Genomic DNA, 17,255 nt, shown 5'->3' on the forward strand with positions numbered 1-17,255 from the left:
AAGTTTGTGCAGAAAAGGGGAGAATTTCCCTAGACTGTGAAGGCTTTGTCCACACCCTTCTCTGTCGAGTGGAGGGCTGTGAAGATGGAGAACAGATCTTTGTGCTTCAGCTTCCACAGGTGCTTCCCGGGGACCGGGGGCCACATTGCCCAACCTGTTTACACGCATCCACGCATCCTCATCCTCCCATTTAACCTCACCCACGTGGGAGAGATACACCCATCTCACATATGAGGAAGCAGGTTGCCCAAGATCGCATAGCTAAATAAATGCTACCACGAGATCACATAGCTAAGGAAGCACGGCAGGGCGGGAAGTCTTGAACCTCCCAGGAACCTGAATTCATTTCCAACTCCAGCGCCCTCTCTACTTCCTTCTTCGGAGAAAAAGCCACAGTGTCCTGTGATGTCCGTGTCCCATGTCCTGCAGGAAGGAGAAGGAGCTGGCCTGAGAAGGACCAAAGCCTTCCTCTGGGGTCTCCTCTTCCATTGCTATTTCCACCGCGTGGTCCTCTCTGTTCTCTAGGCAGAACCATTGTGAGACCATGATGGCCATGGCGGGGAAACCGCTGGGATGGAGAACAGAACAGTGCAGAGGAGGAGGCAGGGAATGAATGGCATGCGGGTGACAGCTTGTCAGGATTCAGAAGGGCCTCCCGGAAGCTGTCGGGGTGTGTGTGTGTGTGTGTGCGTGCGTGTGTGTGTCTGTGTGTGTGTGTAGGAGGGGCTTATGGCGCTTGGCGGAGGTAATGGGCATCAGGTGTTCCACACAGCACCTGGCATGGAGCAAACAGCTCAGCAATCATCGTCATTACGCTCATTACCCCGCAGCCCCACATCCTCCCCAGGGCGGCAGGACCACGCCTGCGCACTGGCGAGAAACAATAGCCCTTGGGATGCTAACCAAACCCCAGAGGCAGCTGGATCAGCCAGGCTGTAAGTGGCTCCTCCACAAAGAGCATCACCTGCTCCAGCCCCCCCCCCCCCCCGTCATGCACACTGGGCTCCCCTGGCCTCTCCTTCCTCGCAGAAATTCCACAGAAATCCAGCAGTCCCTAGAGTTCATCAGAATTCCATGCTCAGGCTCCGGAAACATCTGACAAGGTCTCCATCCCTAGTTGGCTCTCACACACAACCACACGCCTCCCTGGACCAATGAGCAAAGCCCCATTAGGCCCTCTCCCCACCTCGCTGATTTCGTTGGCCTTTATAGATGTCCTGGGACAAGGGAGTTTTCAAGACTAAAAACATAATGTGATACGGGGGGTTGAACTCTGGGCCTCACACTTGCCTGGAAATGCGGGGAGCAGACCTGAAGACTGGGGTGCCGAGTCCAAGGCCCGCGTGTGCGGGGCACTGAGTACTCACCCATGGGGACGTAGGTGCAGAGGTCACGAGTAAATTCTAGCAAAGCAAGGTACAGCATGAGGAGTTCACCTTCTAGAAGCAGCCAGTAAGAACCAAGCCACAGCAAAGCAAGGTACAGCATGAGGAGTTCACCTTCTAGAAGCAGCCAGTAAGAACCAAGCCACAGCGGCTCAAGCCTGTAACTGTAGCCACCCAGGAGGCGAGGCTCCAGCCAGCACTGGCCAACAAGCCCAATGAATCGGCAAAAAGCAGGAAGCAGAGGTGTGGCCGGAAGTGAGGAGCACCAACCTTGAGTGAGAACAGAGGCAGAGAACCAATACTGAGGGACACCCCAAAAGGAGAGATGAGGGAGAAGAGAGGAGAGAGAGAGAGAGAGAGAAAATGCCAGTGGCTCACACTTGTCATCCTAGCTACTCAGAAGGCTGAAATCTGAAGATCTCTGGGAGACTCTTATTTCCAATTGTCTGCCAAAAAGCTGGACGTGGAGCTATGGCTCAAGTAGTAGAGCAAATAAAGCTAAGGGACAGTGCCCAGGCCCTGAGTTCAAGTCCCAGGACTGGTGCGTGTGCATGCTCTCTCACACACAGCCAACGGGACAGCTCGTTCCACTTCCTTGAAAAACAGCTGAGTGAGTACTAGGGCTGCCTGTGGACAGGGCAGAGCAAGCAAAGGCCAAGGTAGAGGCGGAAAAAGGAACAGCCGGGTCTCAGAGCACCCGACCCCTGCTGTCTTCAGTTGAAGGCTCACTTCAAATCTCACTTCCTTTCCTTCGTCGGTGCGGCAAATGGCTCCCTGTCCACATTCCAAGCATGGTGTCCACCTTCAGCCACAGCCTCCATCACACGGGGTCATAACCCGGCTCTTAAGGGCACTGTCATGCTTGGGGTACCTCCTGAACCTAGCACAAGTACCCAGCACAGTGTAGGCACGGATGTTGTTGGTGAATGGATACGAGGTTACGTGAGCAGAGCCTAAGTAGGAACCCCAATCCAGGATGCCTGGACCCCAGAGCCACCGTCTCTGTCTTTACCAAGGTTGCCAGTGACACTCTGACAACTTTAGGTGACACGACTTTTATTGTTGAAGAGGTGGCAGCGGATGAGAACATTGCCCTCTTCCCTAGTGGGGACAACATCCCCAAGCATCACCAGCTCCCGCAGATGCTGCCCAGCCACCCCGGATAGCTCCCGGTGCTCTCGCGGGTGGGGGGGGCAGGCCTTTCCCTGGACTGCCTGCCTGAGCTGGGCGGGGCTGAGTGATCTGCGAGGACCTGCCTTTGAGAACCACCACATCCCCCTGGCTCGGATGGTTCAAAGAACGTGAGGAGACCGAGGCCCGGGCTGGAGTGGAGCAGGTACTCCGGAGGATGGTCTGGGGAAAGGCTCAGGCCTTCAGCTCCCAAGGCCAGCCACACACACACGGGAGGCCCTGGGGACAGTGCTTGCTTCCTCTCCTTGTTAATGCTGTTTCAGGAACAAATGAAAATGGAAAGATGGAGAAGGCTGGGAATGAGTCCCCTCCCTCCCTCCCCCACAGTTCTAGCACAGTCTCCAGGTATGAAGAGTGCTGTCCCCCTGATACCTCCTGGGGGTATCCTGGCCTTCATTTTGTCCTGCCTTACAGGCAGGGCCATCCATGGGTCGCTGTGATTTATCTGCAGGCCAAATGAAGGTTCCCTTCCCTGAGTATCTGAGAGGGGTCCTGGCCCCCTGACTTGGGGATGCCCCTCAGCGGATGTCATTCGTCCTTTCCTTGGTCCCTTGAAGCCAGGATCATTTTGCTGGACATTCCAGCACTCTTCTCTGAGCCCCCTGGAGTCCCTGGAGTGATTAATGCTAACTCTTAAGACCTTTATAATTTCTTTTGGAGAATCTTTTAAAAACACACACACATACATATCTACTTTTCTTGCTTAAATATAAAAAAATAAAATCCATCCCAAGAACTTTGTGGCCACACAAATACAGGGAGCTGGAGTTTACAGTCACCGGCCGCGATACTCCCACAGAGCCGGGCCGTGGCCCCCTCTGGGAGCAAGGGCGGGAGGCGCAGAATGGAGCAGCTGAGGATGGCCGGCACGGGGAAGCCGGCGCTCCCTCGAAGCCCACTGTCCATTCCAGGGTCACACCCAGGGTCCCCTGGGTCGCTGGGTCGGTGTCTGCCCACTCTGGGATCGTCTCCACGTCAGAGTCAAAAGAGCAAGAACTCCTGCTGTTCCCTTCCAGACCCTTCCCAGGTATCATCATTTTAGCTTCACCTCCTTCATTCATTTGTGGGTGCCCAGGAACACCCACAGAGCCCAAACTCTTTTATCTCCAGAAGGTTCTCAGCCTGGGCTTTCCAGCAGAGCTGACGGTTCTGGTTTCTGGAGAACTGGGGATGGCAGCGCTGGCAGAGACAGCAGACAATGGAGGTGGGAATGATGGAAATGCCTGGTGGCCATTGGCTCAGATGTCACAGGAGGCGTGTCCCTTGGGCCAGACTCATCGTAGCAGCCAGTGGCACAGGGTGGCGCTGGTTAAGATTTCTGGAAGCGGACCTCACTCTGAGGAAGAGACCCATAGCCCAGGGTGAAAATGGGCAGGGAACACTAAAGCCCAAAGGTGGTGGGGGCAGGGCACCCCCCCCACACACACACATTCAGCTTAGTGATCACATGGCACTGCCTTTGGGAGAAGAGGGAAACCCCAGGAAGAAGAGAGGCCCCCCCCTGACCCCCCCTCAGGCTCCGGACAGGGCTCTCACCTCCATCTTGCTGTAAATCCAGGGGAGGACTTCGGTCACTTTGGTGTAGACACCGGGTTTGTTTTTCTGGCCACAGCCGGTGCCCCAGCTGGTGACCCCTGCGAGATACCAGCGGTTGCTCTGCTCACAGACCAGGGGCCCCCCGCTGTCCCCCTGCAAGGGTCAGCCAGTGTGTCAGCCAGGTGGGGGCGGTGGGCAAGGACAGGAAGGGGCGGAGCCCGAACCCTCCATCCTTCCCCCATGCCCAGGACCCCAAGTGCCAGCCGCAAGCAGCCTCACCTGACAGGAGTCCCGGCCCCCACGGAGGTCCCCGGCGCACATCATCCTCGGGGTGAGGTAGCTGTCGTAGACCAAGTAGTCATTGCATTTCTTGAAGTCAATGAGGTTCACCTGCACCTCCCTGAGGACGGGGGATGTCTTCTCTTCAGAGTAATGAGCACGAGGGAGAGAGGGGGCAGCCAGTGAGACTCTGGGGAGCTTCATGACCTTTAGCCCAGAGGGACAGCTCCCCAGGGAGGAAAGGGCACCATGGCTGGACCCAACCCGAGGGAGGCTCTCTGTGACAGGATGCTGAGGAGCTGCACATCAGATCCAGCAGGCTGACAACACAGACACGCATACGTGCAAAACCCAGCCAACACCCTGGCCCAGCAGACGGTGTTTGTCTATTGCAAAGCACCATGGGAGGCCTTAGGAAATCAGGTGTCCTCAAGGGGGCGGATCCTGCTATTTCCTTACAGGTGGGGACACTTAGGAGTGAGGAAGTGACCCTCCCACAGCCACGGGGCTAGTCGGTGATGGAGGAGAGGCCAGATGGGTCATCAGCCCAGCACATGGAGCCAAGGAGAAGTGGCCCCGATTCATGGAGCTGTCCTGTGGCTCACAGCTAGGCCATGGTGGCCTCCTGCTCCACATAGGGCAACTTGGGCCCCTGCCACCACACAAGGACCTCCGTGACTGGGATGAAGTAAAGCAGAATAAGACCACGTCATCCTTCCATTGTAGCACAGACAACACAAAGCTCCAGGGCAGCTACAAAAATAGCAAACATGCTGAGCATCATGGCTCATGCCTGTAATCCTAGGAGGCTGAGATCCGAGGATTGCGGTTCAAAGCCAGCCCTGAGATTCTCTAAGTTAGCCAGCAAAAAGCTGGAAGTAGAGCCATGGCTCCAGTGGTAGAGAACCAGCCTTGAGCACAAAAAGTTCAGGCCTTCCCTGACAGAGACACCCATAGCTCTCTATGGTATGTGTTCCCCCTCATTGCCACAAGCAGCGAATCTAACCTACTCAGCCACAGAGGTTTCCTGGTGGTCTGTCTAGAGAAAGGCACACTCAGGCCCCAGAATATCTACATCCAGACTCATCCAGACAGGCCCTCAGCGCTATACTCAGACACATGACCACCACAAGCGCATGCACAGACACACACGGCCTAGCACCCTGTCCTCACCATCGGTCTCCTTGGTCTTGCCAAAGCCTGTGATCCAGCAAGTCTCGTTGAGACTGAAGGTCTGTCCGTGCATGGGGAGGCAGGCAGGGTGGATGTGAGCTGCAATGAGACTGCAAGGCATCAGCAAAAGGAATAAGGCTGGAGAGGCTGGGGTATGGGGCAGGAGCATGAATGAATAAAAGGCCACAGGCAGTGGCTCATGCCTGTAATCCCAGCTCTTTGGGAGCTGGAGTTGGAGAGGATTGTGGTTGGAAGCCAGCCCAGGCAAAATGTTATTGAGTCTCATCTCAGTCAATCATTAGGGGGCATTAGTGGTACATGATATTGTTTCTATTACAATTTCCATGACAATATCATTATTTCCATTATTTGTTCATCTTTTCTATTAGTAGTATTCCATGATATTATTTCTATCTAGTTCAATAGAACTATTCCCCATGTTTTCATGGGGAAAAGCAGATTTGTCAGCGAGTGTTCAGAAGTCTTCTCAGAAACTACTGTGACTTCCAGGTGTTCAACCTGCCAACCAAGTTTAAGAAACATCTGCCCTGGTGTGTAAAAGCCAAGGACTCAGGGCACTTGGTCTGACCACAGATCTATATAAATCTTTAGCTATGATTCTCGGCCTAATGACCTGTGTCTGGACCAAGGGCTAAACAGAGCCTGCCGTGGGACCGCCACAGTCAGAAACGCAATATTCTAATAGCTTTCTTTTGGCTTGAGAAACTTAACCTGTTTTAGAATTCTAAACCATAGTGAAGGGACAGAGGTGGGTGAGAGGTAAGATCTATATGGGGAGCTGGATGGAGTCTAGGGTTTTTTTTTTCACCAGCTTGGGAAAGATCATTCTGGTCTTGAAGACTCAGTTCATATTCAGGCTTCAGTGGTGATGCCTCACAGTGGCCCCACGGATTGGGCTAGACATACAGGCAGGGCTCTGGTGGGCGAGGTTTAGCAGGTGGGGCTCGAGGCCAGTGCTGGTCCCCTGAGCTCTGCACAGGGCTCCTCCTCCTCACCTCACTCTGATGAGCTGACGGCTCTGACTCACGAGAGACGTCACCTCCTTGATGCATGTCATGTGCCAGCAAACACCAGCTCAGGCTCTGAGCCCGGGAATGGCTGGATTACTCACAGCACTGGCTGAGGCTTCTAGAAACACTCCAAAGCAGCTAAGCAAGACAACCCTGCCCCGTTGTTCAGGGCCCTTCTGGAGCTCCCTTTTCTAATCTTTATTCCTCTAACCCGACAGGACTAACTGGGGTGCCCCATCTATACCCCCACAGCCCCTCTGCTCCCCAGGACCCCATCATTAGCCTTTTCTGGTTATCTTGGTATATGTCACCCATTGGGTTCAATTTGCCATTTGCCACTGGAGAGCCGACTGTGCAGGAGACATAGAGTATTTGGTAAGTGAACAAATGCACACATGCATGCATGAATGCATGGTGTCCTTTGTCCACAGAGATTAAGAACTTTTTTTTTCTTTTAATCGGTGGTGGGGCTTGAACTCAGGGCCTGAGCACTATCCCTAAGCTCTTTTGCTCAAGTCTAGTGCTCTACCACTTTGAGTCACAGCTCCATTTCTGGTTTTTGAGTGGCTAATTGGAGATAAGAGTCTCATTGGGGACTTTTCTGCCCAGGCTGGCTTCTAACTGTGCTCCTCAGATCTCAGCCTCCGGAGTAGCTAGGATGACAGGCGTGAGCCTCTGGCGCCCAGCTGGTGATGAAGAACTTCGGTGGCATTTACATGGTGTAGCCTCATTTGATCCTGCAATCCAACTTCAGTGGCAGTGAGCTGTCTGAGTGTGAACACGGCTCACATTCTCCAAGGCAGGGTAGACAGTTTGTCATCCCAGGGCAAAGGAGGAGCACATTCATTTGCGCGCCAGTCAGATGGACCCAGATCTAATCCTGGAGCTGCCACCTGTCACTCACAGCCTCAGGTAATTACCTCTCTCTAAAGTGCCACTTCCTCAGACGTCATGGGAAGCTAATAATAGGAACTGCGCTGCGGGACTGGCTGGGAAACGTACACACAATCACACATGCCCACTGCTGTGCCTGGCTTCTGGAAAGCTTGGTTTCGATTGGTGACACAAACCAATCTATTTCTATTGATTAGGACCAGCCTCCCAGCCCTGGTTCTGTGGCCGATTTGCAGTGTGAGATGTGCAAGTGTGAACAAAACAAAAGGAAGCACTTATTTTTCTCCTCGCCAGGCCTCAGTTTCCCCAATTGTACCATAACGAAGTTTTGTTTTGTCTTGTTTCTTTAATGATTTCTACAAGCCTTTGACTTCTGCTATACCCACGGCGCGTCCGTGTCCGAGGGAGCTGCCGAGTTCCAGGTTGCTGGGGAGGAAGGGACAGGAGCAGACGCACTCACCTGACAGGGTCAGGGGTTTGGAGAGCCGCACGAGGGCAATGTCATAGTCATCCTGCTCGTCCGTGTAGTTGCCGTTGATGATGATCTGGGAGATGGAGGAAGCCTCGGGCAGCTGGCGGAGGTTTCTGGTGCCTGCGTACACCTTCCAGCCCTCCATAATCCTCTCGCGGGTCCTGCCATGGGCGCAAGGCATCACAGTCCAGTTAGGTACCAGGCAGAACTATGTAGCAGCAGCGCCCGCTCAGAGGCTGGAGCACGGACACACTGGCCTCTAGAGGGAGCCCTCGAGCTGGTGCACTAAGAAGCAAGCCCCTCTTACTGCTCTGCCCCCCTCCCCTCCCCCCCCTTCCCCCAGTGTTCTGCTCAGTGTTCTGAGCAGGCTGTTGTACATCTAATAATGATAAAGGGGAAGGGATGGGCAAGGCCCTCTACCTCGGAATGAATGCCATCATGCCGTCATGCCATCACTGTGGCTGAAGTCTATCCACAAGGATTTAGACGGGACAGAAGGACCTGCTGAAGGCTCATGACTTTGGAAGCCAGTGCTCCTGAGGTCTGGGCAAGGCTGGCTGGGGAGGGTTAGAAGCTGCGTGCAATGCCCTCAGTTCCTGGGAAGTACTCCCCATTCTCAGGCTCCCCTGCTGCCCAGTCCTGTTGCCAGAAGCAGCACCAACAATGCCTGCAGCTCTTTCCTTTCTCTTGTTTCTTGGTGATGCTAGAGTTTGAACCCAGGGAGGGCTTCATGCTTGCTAGGCAGGTGCTCTATCACTGAACCATCTCTCCAGCCCTCATCTTTGAATATGTTTATGTGCCAGTCCTGGGGCTTGAACTCTGGGCCTAGACATTGTGCTTGAGTTTTTGTGCTCAAAGCTAGCACTCTATCACTTGGGCTACAGCTCCACTTTGGGCTCTGTGCTGGTTAATTGGATGTAAGAGTCTCACAGACTTTCCTACCTGGGCTAGCCCTGAACCATGATGTTCAGATTTCAGCCTAGTCAGTTGGTAGGATAACAGGCATAGGCCACTGCCACCCGGCTTGCACTGGTTATTTTTGAGATAGAATCTTGCTTTTTTTTTTTTTTCTTGGCTTGGGCCTGCACCTAGACTGTGATCCACCTATTTTATACTTCCTACCTAGCTAGGATGGCAGGAGTACACCACTATACCCAGCTTTTTCTGTTGAGATCTCATGCACCTGCTCTCTAGGAGCGGGGCCTAAAGACCCTTTTCCTGCCTGCTACACGCTTTCTAGGAGCCATCAGTGGTATTTTTCTCAGCCTTGAACCTAACACAGAACAAATGCCCACAGCTCACACTCTAGTGTGCTCCAAGCAGTGTATACTATGCAGGTCTGGGGGACCAGGCTCAGATCAAAGTCCTCCACCAAGGAGGACGCTCCCGGATCCCCACAGCATTGCCTCCCGGGCCCTCAGGCACTTACACAAAGAAGCAGTGGGCAGCGGTGAGCACCCACTGGGCGTCGATGAGCGTGCCCCCGCAGATGTGGGTGGTCCCAAAGTGCAGACTGACTTGCCAAGGCCATTTGCTCTCCGAGGCCAGCGCCCCGCCCACGATCCGCCCTGTCATGGCTCTTAAGCCGCAGTCTAGGGGAAGCAGAGAAAACCAACGGTAAACTCTGCTTCTTTCAGAGCCTCTGTCACCCTCCCTGGGTCCAGGGCAGGCTTGGGCAGTCCTGTCCTGTAGGCCACCCATCCCTTCATTCATCTATCCATCCACACACACACACACCCATCCATCCACCCATATATCCAACCATCCATCCTTCCATCCACCAATCCTTCTACCTACCTATACATCCACTCATTCATCCACCCATCCATTGATCCATCCACCGATCCATCCACCAATCCGTCCATCCATCCTTCCACCCACCCATCCATCCATCCATCCATCCATCCATCCATCCATCCATCCATCCATCCATCCATCCATGAGTTACGTCTTTGCTCACTATGGCATAGCTGTTTCCTGCCTGAGCAGAAATACTACTTGTACAGGTTATTGGGACCATCCAGTAGGAAGTTTGGTCCCAATCAGCTTCCTTCCTTCCTCCCTCCCTCCCTCCTTCCCTTCCTCTGATTTGGCAAACACTCACTCAGTACCCACTATTTTGGCACTATATCTAGGGCTGCCACTAGGCTAAGAAAGACAGACAGCTTCCATCACCCTGAAGTGACCAGCACTGTGACTGGATCTCTCATTTCCAAACCAAGAGTTGGTGTCCACCAGGCAGGAGAAGAGAAATGTTATCCTGGACCAGCCAGTATCTTTCTCTCTCTCCCTCTCTCCCTCACATGGGCCCATGAGGCCAATCATCTCCCTCCAAAGGCCTCCACCCTTGGTTCCCACAATCCAAGAAGAGCATCTTACGGGAGCACTGGAGAGAGACGTACCGCTGGGAAGGGCATTCAGACCTGCAGGAAGAGATGCAGAGGTGAGCAAAGGTCACAGCACTTTCTAGATCCTGTCCCATTGGAAAGGACCCTAAGTATGAGAAGTAGAGGATCTGACCTTCTCTCTCACAGCTGACAATCTTCCTTATCATAATTTGCTCCGAGCCAATCATCTCCACCCAATCCCTCCCTCCCCCAGGGGCCTTCTTCAGGGTATCACACACATTGCCCAGACCCATGTTCTTTGGACCTAGGACTTACGGTTGCCATGATTTTGTACTAATTGGCATGACCTAGCGGTTCTCTGATATAACTCCTGCATCCCTGGGAGCCTGTTTTCTGCTCTCTCCTCCATAAGTACACAGCACTTGCTGGAGTAGCGTCCCCTGACCTCCCTCAGGGGCCAAGACAAAGATGCCAGGAGCTGAGGAGGCCACTGATGCCAGGATGTGAACAGGACTGTGTCTAAGATGCCCTGAACACTTGTGAGGCACTCCTAGACCCCAGGAAGGCAGGGACGGGGGCTCCCCTGACTCAAAGCACCTCCCAGTCTCCTCCCTCCTCTCCATTCCCAGCTCACACACAGGAGCGGTACCTGCGCAGGCTTTTCTGGATGGTGGAGTTGTATTCAGAAACGGAGAAACTTCTGGAAAAGTCTCCAAGGGCCACTTCAGTTGTCCGGTAAGCACTATAAGAGAGTGAACTCACTGTGGATGGGACACCCCAACTCCTTCAGCTAGAGGAAGAGCACACCAGCCCTGCAGACAGAAGCTAGACGGCAGTGATCAGCATGGTGGTGCTCTCCTGGCAGTCAAGGCTCAGGACGGCCTGACCCCACGCACCACGTGCTAGCCCAGTAGCTCCCCAGGGTGGTCCTGGGTCGGCAGAATCAACATCCTCGGCTAGAAATGCACACTTCGGGGGCCTGCCCCGCACCTGCTGCATTGGAGGCCCTGGGGAGGCACCGGGAGCTCACGGCTTTTGTTGTAGGGGTTTTGGGTGGGACTAGGGTTTGAACTTTGAGCCTCATGTTTGTATGTCACACTTGCACTGGTTATTTTTCATCTAGGCTCATGTGCATGTGTGCGTGCCAGTCCTGAACTCAGGGCCTAGGCACTGTCCCTAAGCTCTTTTTTTTTTTTTTCTTTTCTCAAGGCTAGCATTCTACCTTAAGCCACAGCTCCACTTCTGGCTTTTTGCTGGTTAATAGGCAATAAGAGTCTCGCAGACATTTCTGCCCAGACTGCCCTTGAACCACGCTTCTCAGATCTCAGCCTCCTGAGTAGCTAGGATTACAGGTGTGAGCTACTGATGCCCAGCCCAGGTTTTTTCATTGTTGTTGCTGGTTGTTGTTGTTGTTTTGTCGGTTGTGGGGCTTGGACCACTGGGCCTGAGTGCTGTCCCTGAGCTCTTCAGCTCAAAGCAAGCGCTCTACAACTTGAGCCATAGTGCTACTTCCAGTTTTCTGGTGGTTAACTGGAGATACAAGTCTCACAGCCTTTCCTCCCGGGGCTGGCTTTGAACCTTGATCCTCAGATCTCAGCCTCCTGAGTAGCTAGGATTACAGGCGTGAGCCACCAGCACCTGGCTTGTTGTTGCTGTTTTTGAATGTCATCTTGCTGCCATGTGGCTGCACCGCCCCTGCGGTTACCTCTGCGGTGCCAGACCCTCGCGGTTACCTCTCAAACCCCAGCTGCTGGCAGGTCTTCTTGGAGTCAGAATCGTTCCAGCTGCTGCTACACACAGGCAGCCACTCGTGGGAGGTGGCGGAGTAGACTTTAAGCAGAGACCTGTCCCAGTCAAACCTCACTGTGGGCAGAGAAGGGGAAAGCAGACCCTCAGCACCAGGAAGCGTCAGTCTCTTGGGGTGGGGGGGATGAGCTGGCGGGGGAAGGGCCTCCCAGAAGTTCCTGTCCTGAGTTTCTAGGTGAGGCACAGGAGGGATCCTCAAGGGTGAAAGCTAGAGGCCCACATGCTTAATGAAGTCAGAGTCAAGACAAGGGTGGGGAGTTGGGAAGGTGGCTCAGTGGTAGAGCGCTTGCCTTGCATGCTCAAGGCCCTGGGTTCGATTCCTCAGCACCACATAAGCAAAAAGAAAAAAGCCAGAAGTGGCGCTGTGGCTCAAGTGGTAGAGCGCTCGCCTTGAGCTGAAGAGCTGAGGGACAGCGCCCAGGATCAGAGTTCAAGCCCCAAGACTGGACTCAAAAAAAAAAAAAAAAAAGACAAGGGTGGGGGGTGGGAAGATCTATCTGGCAGGACCCAGGAGAGGGACAAGCACCGCTAGAACTGGTTTACTCAGTCACTTGCTATCACGAGCAAGTACACGTGTGAACAGAAGTTAGGCGGACAGGATATACGTGCACACACGGATATATGTATGCATACACCCACAAGTACACACACCCACAAGTACACACACACACACACACACACACACTAGGGCGCTACACGGACCATGCATGCACAAACCACTAGGTGCCAAGGATCCAAACAATCTTTGTGCTTTTCTAGGACTTTGGAGGTGACCGGCAGGATGCAGTGGGGGTATGGACACAGGGGCTCTGAACACCCCCTCCCTGCCGATAGCCAGAGCTGTCCTGCTTTCCTCAGTCTGATACTGACATCTTCAGGCTTTGAGAGCCCCCCTCCCAATCTTATCCAATTGACTTGATCTTAAAACTAGGAAACTGAAGCCCAGAGGAGGTAAGCAACCTGTCCCAAGTCCCCCTGTGTCAAACCTAAGTTGACTGTAACTAGAACCCAGACCTGAGTTTCTGTCCATCGCTCTGGCTTGAGCTGTCACATGGTCAGCAATACAGTTTGCAGTCAGTTAGAGCAGGTGCATGCGCACACACACACACGCACACACACCACACACGTGCACATACAACCTCCCATTTGCCCAGCCCCCTTACCACAGCCCAGCTCGTCACTCTTCAGCTTGCAGTCTACCACCCCGTCGCAGCGGACGGTGTGCTTGGGGCAGCTCTCCACCGGCTCCTTGTACTTGATTCCTGTGTGGCCCCTCCAGAAGTAGACTGGAAGAGAAGAGGCGCACGGTAATCATCTCCAGCCCTAGAGAGACCGGATGCTCAGCAGCCCAAGGCCCTGGGGGTTCTGAGGCACCGACCTGCAATCCCTCTTGGACTCTGGGGCTCCCGTCCCCCATCTGTGTGGAGAGAAAAGCTGCTCAGGAATGCTCCAGAATGTTCCAGAAAGCTCTGGCAAGCAGGGCAACCCCAGGCAGACTCAAGCAGCCAGCCACCAGAAGAGGGAGACAGAGCGACAGAGACAGAGGAGGGGACGCCTTTGGGCTGCTCCTGTTACCTGTCCGGCCTCCTCCAAAGCTACCATCCTTCCTGCCTCCACAGCTCCTGGCTGAGCTTTCTCTTCATTCTTCCCTAAAGCAGGGGCATCCCCTGTGCTCAGTCCTCAGCCCAGCCCTTGTCTGCAACTTTAAATGTCTTCTCCCTCAACAAGCAGCGCTAGGTGGCTGATTCCCACGTGGCGGAGAACGCAACTTGGCAAACCTTATGTGACCATCAGCCTCCTGACTTCTCCGTCTCTTTCCCTCACCCACACTGTCCCCCTTCGTGCCTGGAGACAGCCGGCCTCACACACCCCAACACCGGTGCCCTAACTCCTCAGCCTCCTCTTGTCTTGGGGTGCCTCCATGGAGGGCCTGTTCCCTCCGGGTCCTGATTCAAGCCCCTCTTCGTGGCTCGGTCTAGCCCTCCTCCTCTCCTCCTCCTCCTCCTCTCCTCCTCCTCCTCCTCTCTGTGCATGCCCTGGACTCTCAGGACTGAGTCACCTTGATGTTTTGTGGGGAGAGGATTGATGGGGAGCCGTCATGTCAGGCTCCAGCCCTGAGGCCGCTGTGACCTGCACAAATCACACCATCTCTCCATCCTGAAGGAGACCCGGGGAATGCTGGGAAATGTTACAAAACCACGCCAGGAGCTTTGACTCCATTTGGCGGGCCCGCCTTGGGTGCTATTCCCACTGCTTTCATGGAATGGGGGGCCGTGCCAGGGAGGAGAGAAGATGCAGGGTGGAGACCCCAACCGGAAGTGCCCTGCGGTTGATGCTCTTCAAGGTCTGGAGGCCTTTATGTGAATCACGGCAGTGACTGGTTAGCAGATGGGGAAACTGAGGCTTAGAATGGTAATTGACATTAATTAACTGCTGAAGGCACACAGCATGCATGGCGCTAAGCGATGCTCTACCACACAGCCCTCCCCCTCACAGTCCTACCACTGCTACCCAGCCCCGCCCCTCGCCATCCACCCTGCCTCCTACACAATCCTTACGCCTTGGCCTGGCGCTCAAAGCTCTCTGCCACCTGGCCTGGCCTTACCAAGTCAAACAGATGGTCCCAGGTCCCCCAAATGTGTATTTTCCCCTGGAAAACTGGGTCCCTCCCATTTCCTCCATGCCAGCCTCTCTCTCCTGCCCCCCCCCCATATTTCTGGTTGCTGTCTGTCTGCTGTGATGCCCTGTCTGGGTCACAATTCTCCTCTTCTTCATAGCCACCCTCAAACACATTTGGCTTGACTTGTTTCCAGCAGTGTCACCGTTGACTATCATGGGGAAGCTTGCTTTCTAATTAGAGTGTGTGCACGTGCGTGTGTGCATGCGTGCATGTGTGCTACTCCTGGAGTTTGAACGCTGGGCCTCGGCTCTTCCCCTCAGCTTCTGCTCAGGCTATAGCTCTACTACTTGAGCCACAGCATCACTTCTGGCTTTTTCTAAGCAGTTTGTTGGAGATAAGAGGCTTTGAACCACGATCCTCAGATCTCAGCCTCTCTTGAGTAGCTAGAATTACAGGTGTGAACCACTGGCGCTGGGAAACCTGCTTTCTTCTTGCTTGTTTGCTTTTCCTCCCCGTCCCTGCTCCTTCCCTTCCTCCCTCCATTCCTCTCCCTGGTACTGGAGTTTAAACTCAGGGTCTCACATTTGCTAGGCAAGTGTTCTACCACTTCAGCCATGCCGCCATCTCTCTTTTGAGTTATTTATTTATTTATTTTTATTTTGTCTGTCATAGGGCTTGAACTCTGGGCCTGGGCGCTGTCCCTCAGCTCTTCAGCTCAAGGCGAGGGCTCTACTACTTGAGCCACAGCGCCACTTCTGGTTTTCTCATGGTTTATTGGAGATAAGAGTCTCACAGTCTTTCCTGCCCGGGCTGACTTTGAACCACAGTCCTCTGAACTCAGCCTCCTGAGTAGCTAGGATGACAGGTGTGAGCCACTGGTGCCCGGCGTTAGTTATTTTTTGTACGGAGTCCTGTGGGTTTTGCCTTGGCCAGAGATCCTCTAACCTATGCCTCCTGCGTAGCTGGAATCACAGACTCGTACCATCACCCTCAGTTTATTGATTGAGATGGGGGGGGGGGTCTCACTTTTTTTCCTGGGCTGAGCTGAAACTATGATCCCCCCAAATCTCCGTCTCCTAAACAGCTGGGATTACAAGCATGCGGCTCTGTGCTCAGTCATCGTTGGTTTGTGTTCACAGTCAGACTGTTTTAGAGTGCGACTGTGTGCCAGGCCCGTGTCATCATTGCCCTTAGTCCTCCTAGCCTGGGGAAGTTGGGATGAGATTTAGGGTAAGCTGAATGCACCGATGCACACCCGGCTGTCTGAGCGTGCTCCCTCAGCCCCGGTGGGGTGCACAGTAAATAGCAGCACAGGTGGACCCGAGCCAGGCTCCCCCGGTGCCCCGCCCCCAACCCAGCCACCTGCAACCGTGTCCCAGGGTGGGCGCGGTCCCCGGTGGGCGAGCGTGGGGTCCCCGTCCCTGCGGCATGCTCCCATGCCCAGGCCCATTCTAACCAGCACCATCCAGACCCCATCCTGCCCCCTCCGCTCCACTCACAGAGAAGGATGAGCGAGACCACCAGGGCGATGAGGAGAAGGATGCATGCGATGAGGGGCAGCTGCTTCTGGGTCTCCTTCCAGGAGAACTTGGGCAGGCTGGGACCTAGGGGCAGGATGGCAGGGGAAGGGAGGCTGTCGGGACGGGGTCCGGCATGGGATGGAGGAGGGAGAAGGGACACCCCCTTCCCGGCCTCCCCCTCACCTGAGCTCTCCCTGGTGGCCGGGGCTGGCCTGGCAGGACTTGCTCGGACCGGGACAGCCCCCAGCGCCGTGGCTCTAACCAGGTACACCCTGCTTGGAGATGTCCCGCATGTTGACCGGGGAGACGATGACGACCCAACCGATGAGGACCTGGAAGGGAACGCTTGAGCTGGAGACGCCCGGGCTGGCGACGCCTGGGCTGGAACTGTCCTTGCTGGAGATGATGTCCTTGCTGGAGAAGCATTCTGCAAACAAGAGCAAAGGGCATCCCTCAGACTGCTCCCTGCAGGCCCTGCGCAGCAGGTGCAAAGGCCCTGGGGCAGGTGACTGGGGGGGGGGGGGGGGGAGACAAGGAGGATGAAGAAGACTATGGCCAAGAATAGAACGCAAGTTCAAAGGGCCTGCCCCCCTCCAGCATCCCTTCAGAAGAACTCGGGGTGCCAGATGAGGCTATGTGTGTTGAGGGAGAGCTAAGAGAAGGGGCTGCGGAGCTGGGTGCTGGAAAGCAGGAAATGCCATCCCCAACAGGGAAGATCCTCCCACTTCCTCCCTTCCAGCCCCACATTTTTCCTTTTATGTAGATAAGACTGTCAGACACTAGCTGGATACAGTGATGCACACCTGCGGTCCCAGCACTTAGGAGGCAGAGGCAGGAGGATTGCGAGTTTGAGGCCAGCCTGGGTGACACAGACCTCACCTCAAATCATTTTAAAAATGAGATTATAAAACATTGCGCTGTTCAACTGTGTGAAACGTACTGTTAAAGGAAAGCCCTAGCTAGGTTCCAGTGGCTCACGCCTGTAATCCAAGTGACTCAG

At 54.5% G+C, this 17,255-nt stretch overlaps 1 protein-coding gene across 1 annotated transcript in view; it reads right to left on the bottom strand.

Annotated features, from left to right (window-relative positions):
• Window positions 1–3,644: 3,644 nt before the first annotated feature.
• Window positions 3,645–17,255, bottom strand: part of Tmprss13 (transmembrane serine protease 13) — a 56,733-nt gene continuing 43,122 nt past the window's right edge. Inside the window, exons 3-14 of the mRNA XM_042682715.1 lie at window positions 16,439–16,682; window positions 16,235–16,339; window positions 13,279–13,401; window positions 12,043–12,172; window positions 10,959–11,051; window positions 10,341–10,384; window positions 9,391–9,553; window positions 7,950–8,122; window positions 5,565–5,663; window positions 4,392–4,534; window positions 4,113–4,265; window positions 3,645–3,912 (exon numbers count right to left, since the gene is read on the bottom strand). Of these exons, the coding sequence (XP_042538649.1) occupies window positions 3,886–3,912; window positions 4,113–4,265; window positions 4,392–4,534; window positions 5,565–5,663; window positions 7,950–8,122; window positions 9,391–9,553; window positions 10,341–10,384; window positions 10,959–11,051; window positions 12,043–12,172; window positions 13,279–13,401; window positions 16,235–16,339; window positions 16,439–16,682 (1,497 nt within the window). The 3' untranslated portion in view covers window positions 3,645–3,885. The remainder of the gene's footprint in view (window positions 3,913–4,112; window positions 4,266–4,391; window positions 4,535–5,564; window positions 5,664–7,949; window positions 8,123–9,390; window positions 9,554–10,340; window positions 10,385–10,958; window positions 11,052–12,042; window positions 12,173–13,278; window positions 13,402–16,234; window positions 16,340–16,438; window positions 16,683–17,255) is intronic.

This window comes from Dipodomys spectabilis, unplaced genomic scaffold, assembly GCF_019054845.1.
Source record: "Dipodomys spectabilis isolate Male_0828 unplaced genomic scaffold, ASM1905484v1 ptg000076l, whole genome shotgun sequence".
Taxonomy (NCBI): domain Eukaryota; kingdom Metazoa; phylum Chordata; class Mammalia; order Rodentia; family Heteromyidae; genus Dipodomys; species Dipodomys spectabilis.